This window comes from Triticum aestivum, chromosome 1A, assembly GCF_018294505.1.
Source record: "Triticum aestivum cultivar Chinese Spring chromosome 1A, IWGSC CS RefSeq v2.1, whole genome shotgun sequence".
Taxonomy (NCBI): domain Eukaryota; kingdom Viridiplantae; phylum Streptophyta; class Magnoliopsida; order Poales; family Poaceae; genus Triticum; species Triticum aestivum.
Genome location: NC_057794.1, coordinates 4,635,313 through 4,654,992, shown reverse-complemented (window position 1 = coordinate 4,654,992; position 19,680 = coordinate 4,635,313). Strand labels below are relative to the sequence as shown.

The following is a 19,680-nucleotide window of genomic DNA, read 5'->3' as shown; positions in this document are numbered from 1 at the left end:
AACAGTGGTTTAATTTGAAATAAGCGTTATATGAAAAGGAACACATCGATGTTATGATTCCATTCAGGTGATTGGTTCGTAGTTTCATCGACTGTAAATGCTCAATTTTGTGTTCATGTTTGGAGCTATTTTGAATGAATTTTGTCAAATTTGTCGCCCACGGTCTCGCAATTTCACACAACTTTGTGTTGCATATTTTCTATTTCGACGACCGTACCCAAGTAGATCTACATCTTCCGACTATACACATGCATATGTGTGGTATGTTTTAATGACACTCCTTAGTCTACTTCATCCATTCTAATCCTTCCTCTCGGCCTTCTCCCCTCCGTCCTACTACGCTAGCACCATCGCCTATGTTGTTCCTCATGGCCTCCTCTCCAGCGTCTTGCCGCACTGTCACCACCGCTGGCATCATTCCTCTCGACCTCCTTGCTTGGGTCTTGTTGCACTAGCATCATCGCCGGTGTCGTTCCTCAGGGCCTCCTCACCCGATCCTACTACATTAGAGCCTTCTTCGGCGTCGTTCCTTCTGGCCTCCTCTCCCTCGTCCTACTACACTGATGCTACCATGGCGCACACAATGCATTTCTCCTCCTCTGTCATTTTCCTCAGCGCCCTCCTATTCGTCCCTCCATGCAGACTTTCTCTGTGGCAATGATGCTAGCAACTAGTTCGCTACGCCGTCGACCGAATCGCTCGCCCACAACTTCGCGCTCGTCATGTCGAACGCGGTGCTGCGGCCACCGTGCACCACAGTCGCCATGGCACTGTGTAACTTTGTGTGTTATGTGTAGTTGTTAACTCTTAATCATGCTGCTTGTACGCAACCAAACACTGTGTAGTTGCATCAGCTAAGAGCAACTCTAGCAAACCCCGCAAAAGGCCCCGACCCGCAAAATAATCGCCAAAATGCGGGTCGGCGCGCAAAATCCCGCCCGAACAGACACCGCATCCGCGTCCGACCCAGAATTTTCTTTGCGGGGCGCGGCAAAAGATCTCCCCCGACCTCTAGTTTCACGGGGCGGGAGCACGACCCGAGATCGGCCCCTATCCGCAGCGGGATTTGGCCGGAGGACATTTCCACGCGGCCGTTCCCGCTCCTGCCACCCCCAACCACCATTGCTCCAGCCGCGTCCCGCTCCCGTTCATCCTCCCCGGCGATCTGTTGCCGCCATGGATGACACCTTGCCCTCCCCTGTCTCCGTCGAGGTCACGCACGCTCAATCCCCTCGGGCGGATCTCGTTGCCGGCCATGTTGGCCCCGCCGTCGCCCAAGGCGCCACCGCGGCTGCCTGCAAGCGTTAGGACAGCGTGCTCGTGCAGGGCGGGAACCCGGCTGCCCCCGCTGGCAGGGCCCATGCTCCGGGCGCCAACGCGGTTGTGCGATCCCGGCCGGCGGCGGCGAAGGTCGCCAAGGTCCCGGGCGCAAAGCGGAGGAAGATTCCGGCTACAAGGCGGCCGACAACTTCATCCACTCCCTCCGGCCCGGAAATAGGATCCCTGACGATCCCGCTCAACGGTGCTGCTCCCACCGCAGCCGATGTGTTCGACGAAATGGGCGCATGGTATGGCTCGGTCATGCGTTTACTTTTCGGTCATGGAAATAATCTTTGCTTTCGTGATTATAGTTTGTGACTTGTTGCCGTTCGCTATAGCGGTGGTTCGAACAATGCAACTGCTGAGTTCGTGAACTTGTTGGACACCAACGTCATTGACATCGATGAGGCCCCATTCGCCACATTTGAGTACAATGAAACGGAGGGCGGCGTTGATGATCATGGAGGTGCAGAAGAATTGGAGGAGATTGATCAATTGGCGTATGAGGAATCGCAAGGAAAGAGTGGAAAAAGGCAAAGATTGAAGAACTACACGATCTTGGAAGACCAAATCTTGATCAAGGCATGGAGTGCGGTATCTCTTGATGCATGCACGAGTACTTCTCAAACCGCCAAGAGGTATTGGCAAAGGATCGAAGATCAATACTTCTGCATGATGGCAAAGTACCCCAATAGGACTCCACGCACCTTTCGGTCTCTCCAAGGGCGTTGGGACGTGATCAAGCCCATTTGCAGCCGTTGGGCATCTTGCTTGGAGCAAGTACGCAATGCACCTCCAAGTGGAACTATGGAGTCCGACTATGTGAGTTTATTTTACCTTTGTTCATGTTGTGTAAATCACATTGCATCATTCAAAATGATTGCATCATATGAAACATTGCATTGTTCAAATTGTGTAGGACAAAATTGCCCAACATAGGTACAAAGACATGGAAGCTTCGGAAGGAAAATTCTTCAAACTAGATCATTGTTGGGAGTTAGTCAAGAATTGCGACAAGTGGGCGTTGATAGAGAAAGAGTCCCCACTGAAGAGAGGTTCACTTACAAACATGGATGAAGATGAGGATGATGATGGCCCAAGGAACTTGAACAAGCCCGATGGCGACAAGAAGACTAGGGAGAAGATCAAGAGAGAGCACGAAGCGGTGAGTTTGAGGGAGAAGATTGATGCCATGGTGCAATCAAATGAGATGATGCTTTTGAAGTCATTGGAGATCAATAAAGAATTCGCCGAGAAGAAGGCACGGGAGAAGCATGAGAATGGGAGTTGCTCAAGGAAGAGGGGCTGCGCAGAGTGGCTATTGATGAGAGAAGAGTATGTGCGGCTGAGAACAAAGCCACGTCCATGTTGCCCGCCGAAGAGAACAAGATCATGTCAATGAACCACAATGACATGGACGACCTCACCAAAGAATGGCATGATATGGCAAGAAGAGAAATCTTGAAGAGGAGAATGGTTGCGTCGGCCAGTGCGTGTTACAGTGCCACAGGTGGATTCGGTGGGGGGGTTTGGAGCCAATGTCGCCGATGCGTTCAGTGCACCATCCGATGATTTCGCTGCCGGCGTTGGCACACGCGCCGGAGGTGGATTCGGTGGCTCTGATGATCTCCATGGACTCAATGGCGCAGAGTGAAGATCGACCAAGATGATGCCAGACGTGGTCGTCGCTTTTGCAAGTCCTTTTGTGTTTGTCCTATCAAAACTATGCTTTATTTCGGACGCGAACTATGTTTTAGCGTTTGAATTTGAACTCATTTGTCCAAAATTGAACTCATTTTAGCTTATTGGGGTTTCTGGTTTGCGGGTCGGCGCGGCGCTGCCCGAGTAGACCCCGCGTAGTCGACCCGTAAAAACGCATATTCGGTGAATATGCCTTTTTACGGGTCCGTTTTGCGGGGTCTGAGTTTATCCTCGGCCGCGCCGGCCTGCATACGCCCTTTTTCGCGAACTGCAAAATACATATGCGGGTTTGCATTTTAAGGGGTCTGCTAGAGATGCTCTAAGCTAATGCAGGACACCAAACGCCATGCCAAAATTGCACCTCTAATGCAAGAAGCCTAAGTGCGGGCAACCGAACAACATGCAAACCTTTGTTTTTTTGCATGTTTTTCTCAACGAAACTGAACTGAGACACAGATGCAATGCATGCAAAATCATGCGAGCAAACTAAACACGCCCTACAAGGTTCCACAAACCTGTGTGGAAACTTCACAATACCACACGTGTACAAGTTAATTGGGTCGGCCCAACCTAATGCTCATCTACTGCGTTAGGTCATGCAATAGGTGAGATATAGCTCGCGCGGTGGTATGCATCACTTTTAGCGAGCGCTAGCGCAAGCGTCCCTCGCCAAAATGGCTCCGACCAGTCAGCGAGAGCAAGCACCTGCGAGCGAGCGATGTGGCACTAGCGAGCCAGTGCGAGCTAGCGTTGGTTGTGTTTTTTGTCCCCTAGAAAATCATCTTTTATTGTTTGCAGATTCAAAATTCTGAATATTTTGGGAAATGAGAACATTTTAAAAAATATGAATTTTTTTTAAAAAGTGGACTCTTGTGAAACACCAACAAATGTTGAAAACATGGATATTTTTTTGAAATCCAAGACAAGAAACAATGTGAATTCAAAAATGTCTTTACAAATTCGAAATAATAAACAATTTCTTACAAAGTGAACAATTCTTCATTTACTTTTAGAAAATAGACACTTAAAATTATTTAGTAATATGATAACATTTTATTTGTATAAAATGAACATTTTTTAATATATGGTAATTTTTTAAAAAATACACACCGAGAAATTATTTAATATACAATGAACATTTTATTTGTGTACAATGAACATATTTTAGTAAGTGGGGAAAAATTTTTAGTTAAACACTGATCATTACGGTGAACAAGTTTTTAAAATTATGAACATATTTTTACATATCAAACAATTTTTTAAAAAACCTCAAAACATTTTGAAATTTTCTGGAAATTGTGATTTTTTTTTGAAATTCCAAACATATTTTGGTAAAACACAAAATGATTTGATAAACGTGAGCTTTTTCTTAGAAACATGAACAACTTCAAAATTTTGAACATTTATTTAAAATTGTGAAATTAAAAACAAAACATAAAAGAGAATAAAATAATAAAAGAAACAGAAAAGGTAAAAAAACTGGAAGGAAAAAACTATCAATTTTTTTAGTTTCATGTATTGAAAAGGGAATAATAAAAAGGGAAGAAAGAAAAAATAACAAGAAACTAAAGAAGAAAAAGAAAAAGAAGATATACTGTAGATATATAGAAAAAATATCGTCCATTCCAACATAAATGCCGTGGTCTACTAGTCATGTTTAAAGAATGTTCAATGTGTAATATTAAAGTGTTTCGGGCAATGCAAAAATTCTGTTCTCATGGTTTTTAAAAAATGTTCGTACAATTCAGAAAAATGTTCGCAGGTTTAAAAAATGTTCATGCAGTACAATTTGTTTGCATAAGTTTTAAAACAAATGACACCATTCAATCAAATGTTTGTGACATTTAAAAATGTTCACGTTTACAAAATTATGTTCATGAAATTTCAAAAAACAAGTTTGTCCATGCTCAACATGTATCAAAAAATATGTTCGCATGTATATGGAAAATGTACAACGCGTATTCGAAAAAAATATCAATGTGTATTTAAAATATATTTATCATGTATTTAAAAATTATCAATGTGTATCTGGAAAATGTTTCACATGTATTAGAAATAGTATTAAACATGTACTTGAAAAATGGTTAACATGTATTCAAAAACATGTTCAAACACGTATTTAGAAAAATGTTCATCATGCGTTTGAAAAATGTTTACTGCGTATAAAAAAAGTAGAACGTGTGCTAAAAAAAAGTCGTCATGTATTTAAAATTAATAATTGAAAAACCATACTAGACACGATAAGAAAAAATTAGAAATAGACAGAAGAAAAAATTGTGTGGAACCTTCCCAATACAGGTAGGGGTGTATTTGGTTGCCCGCATGAGGTCCAACCAGACCCGCGCGAAAAGAACATGAACTGTTTAGTTGCCTCCATTTACTTTTTGACATGCGCCTCACCAAGTTTAAAGTACCTCACCATCACGCCCGCTAGGAACCCACGAATTGGCAGTTTCTAGCGAATCGGGTTGAGTTGGGTACATCGAGCACACATGACGGCTCCGTTGCACGAGAGGATGCCAGGGATGCGGGCTACTATATAGGCTTCTATCTCCAGCTTCCAAAGCATCAAGCTCTGCATTTTTCAACATAAAAATGAGAATATCATACAGAGAACTACTGTCTTGTCTCTAAATTAACATGTCCATGACACAAAACTACTGAAGTTTTGCAAAAGTGCCAAAGAAATTTTCAGAAGAAATCTAAGACTGATATAAATCTAACACCTTGCCATAGAAGAGCTCACGGACATGGTCGGTGGCGCTGCCGACGAGTGGACACCGTGGTTGCTGCACTTGATGGCCCGGAGCTCCGCCCAGCGCTCTGGTGGTGGGGCTTCAAGACAGGGAGGAGGACGCCGGAGGGTACGGCCTCCGCGGCGTGGAGTCAGGGGCCGGAGCAGGATAAGGGTAACACCGAGATTGACATATCACCGAATGTGTTTTGTCAGAGAAGTAAATACCACTTCCCCTCGAAGATTTAACTCAGCTAGTGCAATCACAGACATGCTAGCAAAAGGATGTACAAGAACATCTCCTTTTATTCCCTATCATTCTTGTACTGATAACGAACAATTTTATACCTTGAATCCCACCAATGACGTTGCATTTGACTAGATGTGCAATTTATCCGGTCACTACAATGCAAGGTCACCAATTGCTTCACCGTATGGGAGCTTTGAAAATTGAAAGGAAAAGAGATCCGGCATGTGCCTGCATGTACAAGCATCTCTGTCAGTACTGTACAAGTGACAAGTTAAGCATGCTACTACATCATATATATTTTTCTACCTGGGATATATATTTTTCAAGCTTTGAAAATATATTATTATTATTTTGCATGGACAGTAGCAATAATTTGCGTGTTGGATGTACACGGCAATCAACACGTACAGAAAGTGCTAGGAGTAGAAAAGTCAACCCACAAGGACTTGGAACTTTTCTTCAGTCAGTGGTCATGATGCTGCTTGGTTCTACATGTTTTTTTTTTTGAAAAATCAACCGGGGGGGGGGGGGGGAGCTCCCCACCTGAATATATTTCTCAAGTTTTGTAATCCATCGTTTGACTGATTACAAAAAGGTGAATTACAAAAAGGTGAATCCATCGTTCTACATGTTTTGAATTCCACAAGCTGCACCCACTGCCTCATTTTTCCACAGAAACATAGACTTCCAACAAGACTTGAGGTCCAGGATTTGTATTGACCACAATTCAACACGGAAACCGTAAATATTTCAACGAGACTTGGGATCTTTTTTCCCCACATTTAATCGTCGCGCTGCAGCAGCTGAAAAGCAAACAAGGGAAACATAAGTACTATAGAGAATAGCTTGAGACAAGCTGCTTCCATTTCGAATTGCAGTTACATGATGCATGTTGAAATAAACAAGAAATGTAATCAAACGGGAGATACCATCAAATAAAAAACTCTAATGCAATGTTAAGTCGAGTCTATTTCAGTGCATAAGTTGTAAACAGAGGATAACTGGGAAAGATATGAGTAGGCGTACGCCATGGGCACCCTTCTATCGCTGTCTTCAATTGCTTTCTAGGAATAATTATTGTGCAATTTTTTCATTCACGACGAAAGAAAAAGGAGGAAGAGATAGCGACACTGAAGAAGAGATGCCCAGCAATAGCTGCCAAAGGAAAGAAAAAAGGGGCAGAGATGGCGACAGACTGAAGAATAGTCATCTTGCAGCAGTTTCCACTCAATTGTTGTGTGTTGACTTGACTGAGGGATCCCTCATAACAATGGACGACAGTCATTAAATATCAATAGTTGCATTGTACACAGAATCACATCCCCCAACCAAACACAACATGCAGACACTACGCAGCAAAATGCTATCTTGCTCAACACCTTTGTTCTTCCTCTGCTGCCTACTGCTAGTATCATGCCTTCTTCTCTTGGAAGAAGCACATGCGGCACGCCATGGAGGGATCTCACTGAGGTCTCAACACACAGCCCTCCTCCAATGGAAAGCTACACTTGCAAGCACACCGTTGCAGATGAGCTCCTGGCAGGAAAACACCAGCCCGTGCAACTGGACAGGCATCATGTGCGCGTCTGTTCGCCATGGCCGCCGCATGCCCTGGGTGGTGACCAACATCTCCCTGCCAGATGCTGGCATCCATGGCCAGCTTGGTGAGCTCAACTTCTCAGCTCTTCCATTCCTAACATATATTGATCTTCAGAACAACACTCTCCATGGTGCACTGCCTGCTAGTATCGGCTCACTGTCAGCACTTTCGGTACTTCACCTTCCCTACAACCAGCTCACAGGGAAAATTCCTGCTGAGATTGGTGACCTGCAAAGTCTCAGGCTGCTTGAGCTCTCATTTAACAGATTCACAGGACATATCCCTGCATCTCTGGGTAACCTAACAATGTTAACTGATCTTCTCATTCACCAAAACATGGTATCAGGTCCCATTCCCGAGGAGATTGGAAGACTTGTCAACCTACAAAATCTACGACTAAGCAACAGCACCTTAAGCGGTTTGATACCGAAAACCCTTGGAAATCTGAGCCAACTAAATGCATTATGCCTGTTTGGTAATCAACTTTCAGGGCCTATACCCCAAGAACTAGGCAGGCTAGTCCATATGCAAATTCTTGAGCTTAATTCAAATGATTTTTCAGGTCCAATTCCAATCTCCATAACCAATATCACTACGATGAACACACTTTATCTCTTTGAGAATGAAATCACAGGTCCAATACCCCCAGAACTAGGCAACCTCGCTATGCTAAACCAACTTGGTCTCTACGAAAATAAAATAACAGGTTCAATACCCCCAGAACTAGGCAACCTCACTATGCTCAATGAACTTTTTCTCTATACAAATCAAATCATAGGTCCAATACCTTTAGAATTGGGCATCTTGCTGAATCTACAGTATTTAGACTTCGGCGACAACAAAATATCTGGCTCTATCCCTGACAGCTTAGGAAATATAACCAAGCTAGTGGTACTACACCTCTATGAAAATCAGATAACAGGTCCAATACCTCTAGAATTAGGCCTCTTGCTAAATCTGGAGGATTTAACCTTGGCCGACAACCAAATATCCGGTTCAATTCCTAGCAACTTAGGAAATATTACCAAGCTAGTACAACTATCCCTCTTCAAAAATCAGATAACCGGTTCCATTCCCCAAGAGATTGGCAATCTGATGAACCTCGAAATTTTAGACTTGTATCAGAACAAAATTTCAGGATCAATACCGAAAACTTTTGGGAAGTTGCAAAGCATCCAAAGAATGCAAATCTACGATAACAAATTATCAGGTTCTCTTCCCCGAGAATTCGGAGATCTCATCAGCCTTGTTGAACTTGCGCTGTCTAACAACTCACTTTCTGGACCTTTACCCGCAAATATTTGTTTAGGGGGCAGACTTCAATATCTCCAGATCTCTTCTAATATGTTCAGTGGCCCCATTCCAAGGAGTTTAAAGACATGTACGAGTTTGGTTCGACTTCGCCTTGAGTCGAACCAACTAACAGGAGATCTCTCTCAGCATTTTGGTGTCTATCCACAACTTGTACAGATGCGGTTAGCATCGAATAGACTGTCTGGGCAGATCTCACAAAATCTAGGTGCATGTAACAAACTAGAAGTACTACATCTAGCACAAAATAAGATCACAGGTTCCATACCTCCAATCCTTTCTAAATTGTCCAACCTAGAAGAACTAACACTCGATTCTAATTATCTAAGTGGTGAGATTCCACCAGAGATCTGCACTTTAGCAAACCTATCTAGCCTGAACTTGTCATCAAACCAATTATCTGGATCCATACCTACACACATAAAAAAGCTACACAATCTAGCATACCTTGATACATCTGGGAACAGACTGAGTGGATTAATACCTGAGGAACTAGGGACCTGCATGAAACTACTGTCCTTGAAGATCAACAACAACAACTTCAGTGGAAGTTTGCCAGGTGTGATTGGAAATTTGGCAGGCCTGCAGATCATGTTAGATGTGAGCAACAATAACTTCACTGGTGTGTTGCCGCAGCAACTTGGGAAGTTGGAGATGCTAGAATTTTTTAATTTATCACACAATCAGTTCAGTGGCAGCATTCCGTCGTCCTTTGCAAGCATGGTGAGCCTTTCAACACTTGATGTGTCCTACAATGACTTGGAAGGACCAGTCCCAACAGCACGGCTACTCCAAAATGCTTCAACAAGTTGGTTTCTTCCCAATAAAGGTCTATGTGGTAACCTCTCTGGCCTGCCACCTTGTTATTCAACTCCAGTAGCTGGTCAGCATAAACGAAAGATACTTGTTTTGCTCGTGCCAATTGTTCTTGCGGTGGTTTTCTGCATTGTTGTTGCAATTTCTGTCATAATAATTCTTGGTCGTAACAAGAGAAAACAACAAGAGAGTGTTCCCGCTGAAGGAAGGGACCTATTCTCTGTTTGGAATTTCAATGGAAGATTAGCATTTGACGATATTGTAAGGGCAACAGAAAACTTCGATGATAAGTACATCATTGGAACAGGAGGATACGGCAAAGTGTACAAGGCACAACTCCAAGATGGGCAGCTAGTTGCTGTGAAGAAGCTTCATCAGACAGAAGAAGAGTTGGACGACGAAAGAAGGTTTCGCAGTGAAATGGAAATCTTATTACAGATCCGCCAACGAAGCATTGTCAAAATGTATGGATTTTGCTCCCATTCAGCGTATAAATTTCTTCTCTACGACTACATTCAGCAGGGAAGCCTCCACCGGACGTTGGAAAATGAGGAGCAAGCAAAGGAATTGGATTGGCAAAAGAGAATTGTTGTTGTAAATGATGTGGCTCAAGCAATATCTTATTTGCACCACGAATGCAGTCCACCTATAATCCATCGAGATATAACGAGCAACAACATCTTACTTGATGCAACCTTCAAGGCTTTCGTCTCGGATTTCGGCACAGCAAGGATTCTTAAGCCTGATTCATCAAACTGGAGTGCACTAGCGGGGACGTATGGGTACATAGCTCCTGGTATACTAGTATAACCTTCCTTCTCACGTCTGAAGCATTTACCTCTATCTATTTGTTCCTAACTCTAATGTCTTGATTACGTGCAGAACTCTCGTACACATCTGTTGTCACGGAGAAATGCGATGTCTATAGCTTTGGTGTGGTTGTGCTAGAGCTACTTATGGGGAAGCATCCAAGGGATCTATTAGACGGTAGTTTGTCAAATGGGGAACAAGCTATGCTGGTGAAAGATATTCTGGACCAGCGACCGACAACACCAACAGCAACGGAAGAGAGTAGCTTAGCTCTGTTCATCAAGCTGGCCTTCTCTTGCTTGGAACCTTCTCCACAAGCAAGGCCAACCATGAGGCAGGCATACCAGACACTCATCCAGCGACCCTCTTCTAGTTCCTCTTCTGTGCCTTTCAGTGCACTAACACTAGAGCAAGGGATGCATGTTGACATGTGATCCGAATTCTGGCGAGGCGTCAGGGACTATCGTAGCGGAGGCCAATTTAGGTTCCCGCTTTAGACTCGAGTCACTCATATGCCAGACATATATGCCTCCTGTATGCCACACGGGATGAGTTGATGACTCATTCTAAGTCTATGTATTTGTAGAAAATCTCCTGATATAGTGAAAGATAACTGTTTTTGCCCGTGGTCTTTCCTGCAAGGATTTTGCACTAGAAATTGGTTTCCTGTGTTCTTCATATTTATTTCTCCATTTGTTCATTGCCGATGTCTAACAATGCATAAATATAATTTGTTTTACGGGTTGCTTGTAAATCTATGTGGTGTCTATGCTTATATTTGTTAAATGATGTAGACGCGGTATCCACATATGATACTTCCTTTGGGTTGTTGTCTAGTACAAAGGTACTTGAAAATGGTGTGCTAATATTTGTCTCATTTCGTGTATTATTGCTCCCATGAACCTAAAAAAAATCCAATACTGATGCGGTATCATGGAAATTAAGGTAAAATACATTAGGCTAGGCAGGAATAATCACAATGAGTGGTCAATGCATAAACTGCAACAAATGAATGTGAGCACATGGAGCTAACTGCAGAAAAAAAGGAAAATACCACAGTGAAAGGACTTCCCGGAAAATTACCAACAGCAAGGAAAACTACTCAGTACCTCCTCATCAATGTAATATGGGACGTGAGATCCATATTGTATTTCATTGCTCACATAGATAAGATCGATCATCTCGTATTGCATGCCCTGCAGATTACAGAGGCAGGTATGGATTCAGATGCAATTGAAACAAAAGTAGAGAGAAAAGATAGACAATCAAATGAGAATCCTGAAAACATGAAGGATCTGGTAAACAACAGGATGCTGCATACATCTATATCTTCAATCCTGACAGTTCTCATCATCCATTTCAGCTTTTATTGGCAATTACCATTGCAGCCATCTGTTAATGAAAGACAAATCAAGATAAGTCTGGGAGCTAGAATCAGAATCTACCAACAAAGAACTAGATAGGAAACTAAGGCAACATACAGTGTGTTGAGCATCTTTAATTCACTCTGATGCAAAAGTGCAGCATGTCATGTTGTCCTTCATACCTGTAGGGAAGGCGTGTGGAATACAGATATCTAGAGCATAGTTTCTCTATCAGATAAGAACACAACCTTTACAAAAATGAGCTATTCTAATGAAGGAAAAAGAATATATAGGTGTGTATGAAAGCACGTCAACTAGATTCAGGATTCAGCTATACCTTGTCGTTTTCAGCTAGATTGAGGACATTTCATCGAATAGGTAGTGTGCGGGCGGGAAGAGAGGTGAAGAAGACGTCGCTGGGGGTGCTGTCGGCATTTCATCAAACATGTAGTGTGCGGGGACTAATCTTTGTGGCTCCAAATTTTGAGTCTTGTCCCTGAAATGGATGCTCAAACCACCAACATCAGCAGCAACCACCAAATTATCCTCGTCCGTCGCATCAATCAACAGAAGTTGCAGGATTTATTAGGCCGAGAGATGGCTGCGGCAACGGAGCAACTACTAAGCTGAGGCGGAGGGTGAGCAGCGGTGGCGTGGCGAACTAGACGGATGTATAGCAGCGGGGAGAAGAGGACCAGGTCGTAGCAGAGCTCGCGGACGTGGTCGGTGGCGCTGTTGGAACAGCCCGAGGATGAAGAAGCACACACTCACGAACTGAAGGTAGAAGAAGAGCACACACAGACTTTGGCACACACAACTTTGCCACTTTTCTGTATTTCTTCTCGCACTGAAGCACAATGCAGATACATGGGCTTTAATAGCCAAATCACTCGGCCAACACAGGCAGAAATCACATATTTAACCTGAGGCAGAAATCAATTCACAAACTGACCTGCTTTCAATAAAATTTCACTCTGCTGACCCTTCGGTGTGACGCCCGACAGTTGGGCGTCGCATCCTACTGTGCAGCGCCCATCACTTAGGCGTTGCACTTGCTGCCAGCATGGCAGCCCTGGTCCAGCTGCGGCCCCACACGCACCTGTGCAGCGCCTAAGTCTTAGGCGCCACACGTGTAATGTGCAGCGCCTAGCTCGTGGGCGCTGCACAGTCTGTGTTCCACTTGGGCTGGCCCCACCCTCTCTCCCCTCCCACCCCCACCCCACACACCCCCACCCCACCCAAACCCTAAGGCTTGCGGCCCTCCTCTCTTCCCCTCTCCCCCCTCTCAAATCCTTCTCAAATCTTGCAAATCCGGAGTATTTGACCGTGGATTTCGAAGCCAACCCCTCCCTTAAGGTAATCTCCTCCGATCCCCTCGTTTTCATCCATATGAATTGTCACATTTGCTCAAATCTTGCTAGTTTGGGGGAAAACCCTAGTTTTGACTTGGATTTGCAAATTTGTGTTGAATGATGTTATGTTTCTTTGCTAACTTGGGTTGGTTAAGCTTCCATAGTATGCTAGGGTTAGGGTTATGTGTGTTTGATGTTGGTGTTAGGGTTATGCTATGGTTATGGTTGTTTTATATGTTAGGGCATATGTGTGCAAATATTTTTCTTAAGTATTTACTTGATATATGTGTGTTTTTGATTATTGTAGGGATGGGGAGAACATGTGTTTATGTTCATCATGTGGATAGAGAGGCCTTTTTGAAAGGCAATGTTGAGACGGACCCGAATGAGCTTGACATGGTGTTTGAGAGTAGTCCTAGCTATGCGGAGCTTTTGGAACAAGTGAGGAAAGATTTGAATTGGACGGACCCAAGTGACGTTGTTGAGTTCGAGGGAAGGCATAATGTTGGTTTTGGAATGCACATCCGTTGGAAGACAATGCGTGTGAACTCCGAGCAACGTTGGGTTGCATACAAGGAGACGGTTGCCGAATCTCTAGACAAGGCTCTTGAGTTATTTGTCTCCAAGAAGGTTGAGTCTACTTTGAATTTAGACTTGAACCGGAACCCCTCCCCGTTGGTTGCTAGCACTCCCCCACCCATGAACCAAGATCAAATGAGTGAACCTCAATTCACGCAACAAGATTGGCCAACATTGAGCCCGACTCCAAACAACCAAAATGAAGGTTTTGAAGAGGAGAATGATGAGTACGAGGAGGATGACAACGAAGTTGACCTCCATGACAACAATGTGGGTGATCTCGACCAATATCATGTGCAAGAGACAATGGACCAATCCATCCCTTTTTCCCGTGCATATGCATCGGACTCGGATGACGATGGTCCCGATGAAGAAGTTGATGAGGAGGGGTTCACGCCGAAGGAGGCCGAAGCATTCAAGAAGGTATTCGGGCGGGATCACAAGACACCATTGTTCAAGGATCTTAGTCTCGCGGATGAAGCCGTTGTGGATGGTGGCAAATGCATATCTCTTGGAGCTAGGCCAAGTTCTCACCGTGATTTGGAAGACGGCAAGAACGGGATATATCCCGGTTGTGAGTTTCAATCCTTCTTGGAATTGAAGATGTGGCTCGACAACTACTCGGTTACACATTATCGTCCACATAAAGTGGCCAACTCGGATGTTAATGTGCGTTACACGGTCAAATGTGAAGTGCCAACATGTCCATGGATTGTGCGTGCAAGGCCATGGAAAGGAGGTCCCACTTGGCGCATAGTGAGTTGTCTACCAACTCACATGTGCCGGCACAAGAATGCGGATGGCAAGCTTGTGCACCAACAACACAGACAACTCACGTCCGAGTTCATTGCTTACAGGCTGTCCAACCAAATATCCACACTTCCAATAATGAGCATCAAGAGTGTCATTGACCTTGTGAAAGCCATCTTTCATTACAAGGTGAAGTACGGCAAGGCATGGAAGGCGAAGCAAGCCGCATTCAAGATGTTGTATGGCAATTGGGAGGAAGCATACAACCGACTCCCTAGGTTGTTGTTAGCTATGGCCGCCACAAACCCAGGCATGGTTCACGTGGTTGAGCCTCATGGGCACCAAACTTTGATTCATAACGGGAGGACCGTCCGAGTATTTGGCCGTGCATTTTGGGCCTTTGAGCAATGCGTGAGGGCTTTTGAGCATTGTCGGCCCGTCATCGCCATTGATGGCACGTTCTTGACCGGACAATACAAGGGCACTTTATTGGTTGCAATAGCAAGTGATGCCAATAACCGGGTGTTGCCTTTGGCTTTCGCTTTGGTTGAGGTGGAGAACAATGATAACTGGGAGTGGTTCTTGCGTCAACTGAGAACAAGGGTATTACCGGCTGAAAGGGAAATTTGTGTCATATCGGATCGCCATGCTGGAATTCTAAATGCGGTGGTGATTGACATTCCCGGACATAGAAAGTTGCATCATCGATGGTGCATGAGGCACTTTTGTGCAAACTTCTATAGGGCATGTGGTATCAAGGAGTTGGCCGATGATCTTCAGGATTGTTGTCTCGCTTTCACCAACAAGCGGTTTTCCACATTGTTCAATGCATTGCTCAGACACAAGAAACTTGACCCCGGCGGTCAGGAGTTTCTCAATAAGAACATTGCCGAAAGGAATATGTGGGCACGTGCTTTCGATGAAGATGGCCGGAGGTACGGTCAAATGACAAGCAATATGGCAGAATGCTTCAATAAGGTGCTCAAGGGTGTACGTGCATTACCCGTGACGGCAATAGTTCAATACACATTTGACAAGATGAATGAATACTTTTTGAAGCACTCAATGGAGACTGATAAGCAGATTGCTGGTGAGAACAAGGATAAGCACAAGTACAATTTCCCACCAAAGGTTGAAGAATGGTTGGAATTTCAATCACGAAAGGCAGACTCCGAAGAAGCTGTTCTATATGACGACAACGAGTGGAAGTATGAGGTGAAAGAGCCCGGAGGAACCACAAATGATGGCCGCCAGCACGGAGGCCGGGCTTTCAAGGTCTCCCTAACACGGTGTGATTGCAGCTGCATGAGGCCGTCTTTGCTTCATCTCCCATGCTCGCACTTGTTAAATGCATCCCGGGTTAGGAATGTGGACGTCAATCACCCTCTAACCGTGAGGGAGTCCGAGTTCTCAATCATGACGGTAAAGAAGACATGGACTCCACGGTTCCAGCCATACTTGGACCAATCACAATGGCCGGAGTATCATGGAGTTCAACTATGGCCGGACCCGGAATTGAAGGTCGTTAGCCGGGGAAGACGTAAGACTAAGCGTCTTAGAGGTGACATGGACGGATGGGGCCGTGGTGGCGGTGGAGAATACGGCACCGGCCAATTCCAAGAGCCTCGTGAGGAATCCCGTTGTGGGGGCTGCAGTAATGGGGGACACAACACAAGAACTTGTCCCAAACCAAGAAAGAGATCAAAGAAAAATGGTTCAAGCACAAGCCAAGCAAATGATAGCCAACCAAGTGAACCAAGGGGTAGCCTACCAAGTCAAACAAGTGGTGGAGTGCCAAACCACTCAAATCAAACAAGTCAACGAGGAACTAGGCAACAAAGAGGGAGTCAACTTGGTCTTAGAAGAGGTCGTGGTGGTGGTAGAGGCCGTGGTGAAGGTCTTGGCCGTGGTGAAGGTCTTGGCCGTGGTGATGGTTCTGGCCGTGGTGGTGGTAGAGGCCATGGTGATGGTCTTGGCCATGGTGATGGTCTTGGCCGTGGTGGTGGTAGAGGTCGTGGTGATGGTCTTGGCCATGGTGCTGGTAGAGGCCGTGGTGGTGGTGGTGGTAGAGGCCGTGGTGGTGGTGGTAGAGACCGCGGTGGTGGTGGTGTAGGCCGTGGTGCTGGTGGAGGCCGTGGTGGTGATCTTGGCCTTGGCGGCGGCCGTAGTGGAGGAATGTTCTCTTGGCTCGATGGACCATTGCCGTATGTGTCTTACTATGATCTTGTTCTTTTGGCTCAATGCTTGTGTTGTCATTTTGTATTGTGTGACTAACTATTATATTGCCATTTTCGTAGGTATGGAAACAATGAAGGGGGTGGAGGACACGGAGGGGGAAGGTGAGACCCCTTGGTGGTGCGAGGAGGGAGAAGAATAAGAAGAAGAAGAGAGGAAGAAGAAGAAACTACATGGAGACCCTATGTGTGTATGACTATGTGTGTATGACTATGTGAGGGGACTAATATTTCCGTGTATGATTATGTGAGACCCCTATGTGATTTGGACAAGTATATGTGCTATGTGTGTATGAGTATGTGATTTGGACTAGTATTTCTGTGTTTTGGATGTGATTATGTGGCATCTTTATGAATCACAAAACAAAAAAACAGTAGGTATTTGAAAACATCAGTTAGTGCAGCGCCGAAGGGCAAGGCGCTGCACTGTGTAGTGTGGCGCCCAACAGGTAGGCGCTGCACACTGACTTAGCAGTTTTTGTGGTGGAAAAGTTACTGGAACGCTCCTGGTGCTCTCTGGACTGGCATGTCCAGGCGTGCAGCGCCTAAGGCCTAGGCGCCACACTACACTATGCAGCGCCTTGCCCTTAGGCGCTGCAAACATGGACATGCCAGTCCAGAGAGCATCAGGACCATTCCAGTAGGTTTTGCACCCCCAAAAACTGCTAAGTCAGTGTGCAACGCCTAAGGCCAAGGCGCCACACTACACAGTGCAGCGCCTCGCCCTTAGGCGCTGCTCTGTTAGGTGCAGCGCCTAGCCTTTGGGCGCTGCACACTGACTTAGCAGTTTTTGGGGTGGTAAAGCTACTGGAACGCTCCTGGTGCTCTCTGGACTGGCATGTCCAGGTGTGCAGCGCCTAAGGGCAAGGCGCTGCACTGTGTAGTGTGGCGCCTTTCCCTTGGGCGCTGCACATCTGGACATTTATTAGGCTGCACCAGCTCCCTCCCACCCATCCTCACCCCACACACCCCCACCCTCAACACAAACCCGAAGCTCAGTGCCTCCCCTCTGCCCTCCTCTCTCAACCACCTTTGGGTTGCCTCTGTTGTCATAGTCGTTGGGCGTGTACCGGCGTCTGGGCTGCCTAGGCTTGAACACATATGCGGACCGAGCTTGAGCGTCCGCCAAAATCATGTCATCATCAAGCTCATCGCCCTATCACACAACGAAACAATATGGTGAAGGCCAATGTCGTAATCAAGTGAGAATCACATCTAAATGATTAGTCATACCTCTTGGGTGATCCCACCCTCATCATCCACATAAGCATATGAGGAACTCACATCGTCCCCCTCATGGTGAGGTGCGGGGTCTGATGGTGTACCAGACCTAGAGGCAGATGGTTCATCATATTCAGGATCACGGCAACCGAGAAGGTTCGATAACCGCCTTAACTTCTTGGCCTGACGCTGTAACATGAACAAGTGTGTAAGATATCAAACTTCGCAACATAGACTGGCTCTCATAGTGAATGCGATATGTACCTTGAGGAATGCTCGTAGTGAACCATCATCATTGCCAGTTCCAACCGGTGTCTTCTCCAGAATAGACTGGCTCTCATCAGCTGCTTTCTTGATCTCGGTGCGCTGCGGATGAGAAAAAATGAATGCGTTAGCCATTCAAACATGTGTAATACGGTCAACAGGAAAGTAAAGAGGGGAACACTTTACCACATAGTTAATCACCGGAACAGCAGGCACTCCTTGCCCTAGCCTGACATCTCTGTTGTACTTCCCCTTTGCTAGATCCTCAAAGTTTACGGGTTCTTCAAGAATATCCTCATTATATGCCGGCGGGCATATCTCAACTCGAGTAGTTCCAATAAACCATCGTACGTAGTTATCAAAAGCAAGTGAGTTGTGCTCACGAAGCGGGGCGCGTGCAGTGCTACGAGCTTGCTCCACACAAAGCTGGAAGCGGGTAACATACGCAGAATGATGCTTGGCCCAGTCCTTTATCTTCCGTTGCCTTCTCCTGTCCAACCTGCGTGGTATAAAACCAAACATTAGCACAATCAAAAGGAGTCCCGATGATTAGACAATACGCACACATGCTCTCTTACCTATGAAGTGCTTTATCCGTGTCCACCCAATCCGGCGGGTGAGGCTGGAAAAGACCAAACTGACGATACACGCGATGCGGCAAATGAAACTCAACCGCCCAGTTGCATATCAATGGGCACCGCATAAGCCAGAGATCCTTATCCCGCAAGCACATCGGGTTGAGGCGGAAGTCCGCGGTGTACCCCAAGCTCTCACCCGCGCCATATGGCTGCCATTCCACCTATGAAACAGGGCAACAATGCAAATTTGATAACTATTTTTCAAGCAAGCATGAGAAAGGACTAAAGTAATGACCTCCTTACCTGCTCAGGCGTAATCGTGTCCAACTCGGCAATGTACTTTTGGTACATGAGATTGACATCGTTCGTCATCTCGGAAACGATATCCCACTTGTAAGCCCACGTGGGGCGCCGTAATTCGTCATGTTCATCTGCATACCAAGGATCAAACCTGACGCTCTTCGGGCGTCCAACAGGCAGACGCTCCCAGCTCCATACAGAAAGTAGAAGCAGATTACCACCAATGCCTGCACTAGGTGTGATCCTGCAACACGCATCATCCAGCTACATATGAAAGAAAAACAATGTTAACTTGACAGCAAGCTTGCATTGCTAATGAATAAATGAGTTGATCACAAAACAGACCAACTACCTGTCGGTACAAGTAGGCAAGAGTCGCTGAACCCCAGCTCCATTTGCTATCGAAGACGGTCAACGCCTTCAGCCACATCCATGGAGCGTTCTTGCCAGTGGAGTCAGGAAACAAAGTCCTCGACACAATGTACCACATATACAC

The 19,680-nt window shown here is 45.5% G+C and overlaps 1 protein-coding gene and 1 long non-coding RNA gene across 2 annotated transcripts; one reads left to right on the top strand and one right to left on the bottom strand.

Moving 5' to 3' along the window:
• Window positions 1–6,507: 6,507 nt before the first annotated feature.
• LOC123184484 (uncharacterized) lies at window positions 6,508–12,736 on the bottom strand. Its single transcript, XR_006492978.1, has 5 exons — window positions 12,244–12,736; window positions 12,024–12,118; window positions 11,864–11,934; window positions 11,652–11,738; window positions 6,508–6,808 (listed from the first exon to the last, which is right to left on the bottom strand). It is a non-coding gene; the product is annotated as an uncharacterized lncRNA (long non-coding RNA).
• On the top strand, window positions 7,257–11,074 carry LOC123184444 (probable leucine-rich repeat receptor-like protein kinase At1g35710). The gene is made up of 2 exons (XM_044596560.1): window positions 7,257–10,528; window positions 10,615–11,074. Exons 1-2 carry the CDS (start codon window positions 7,345–7,347, stop codon window positions 10,974–10,976), a joined length of 3,546 nt encoding a protein of 1,181 aa, XP_044452495.1. The 5' UTR covers window positions 7,257–7,344; the 3' UTR covers window positions 10,977–11,074.
• Window positions 12,737–19,680: the final 6,944 nt, after the last annotated feature.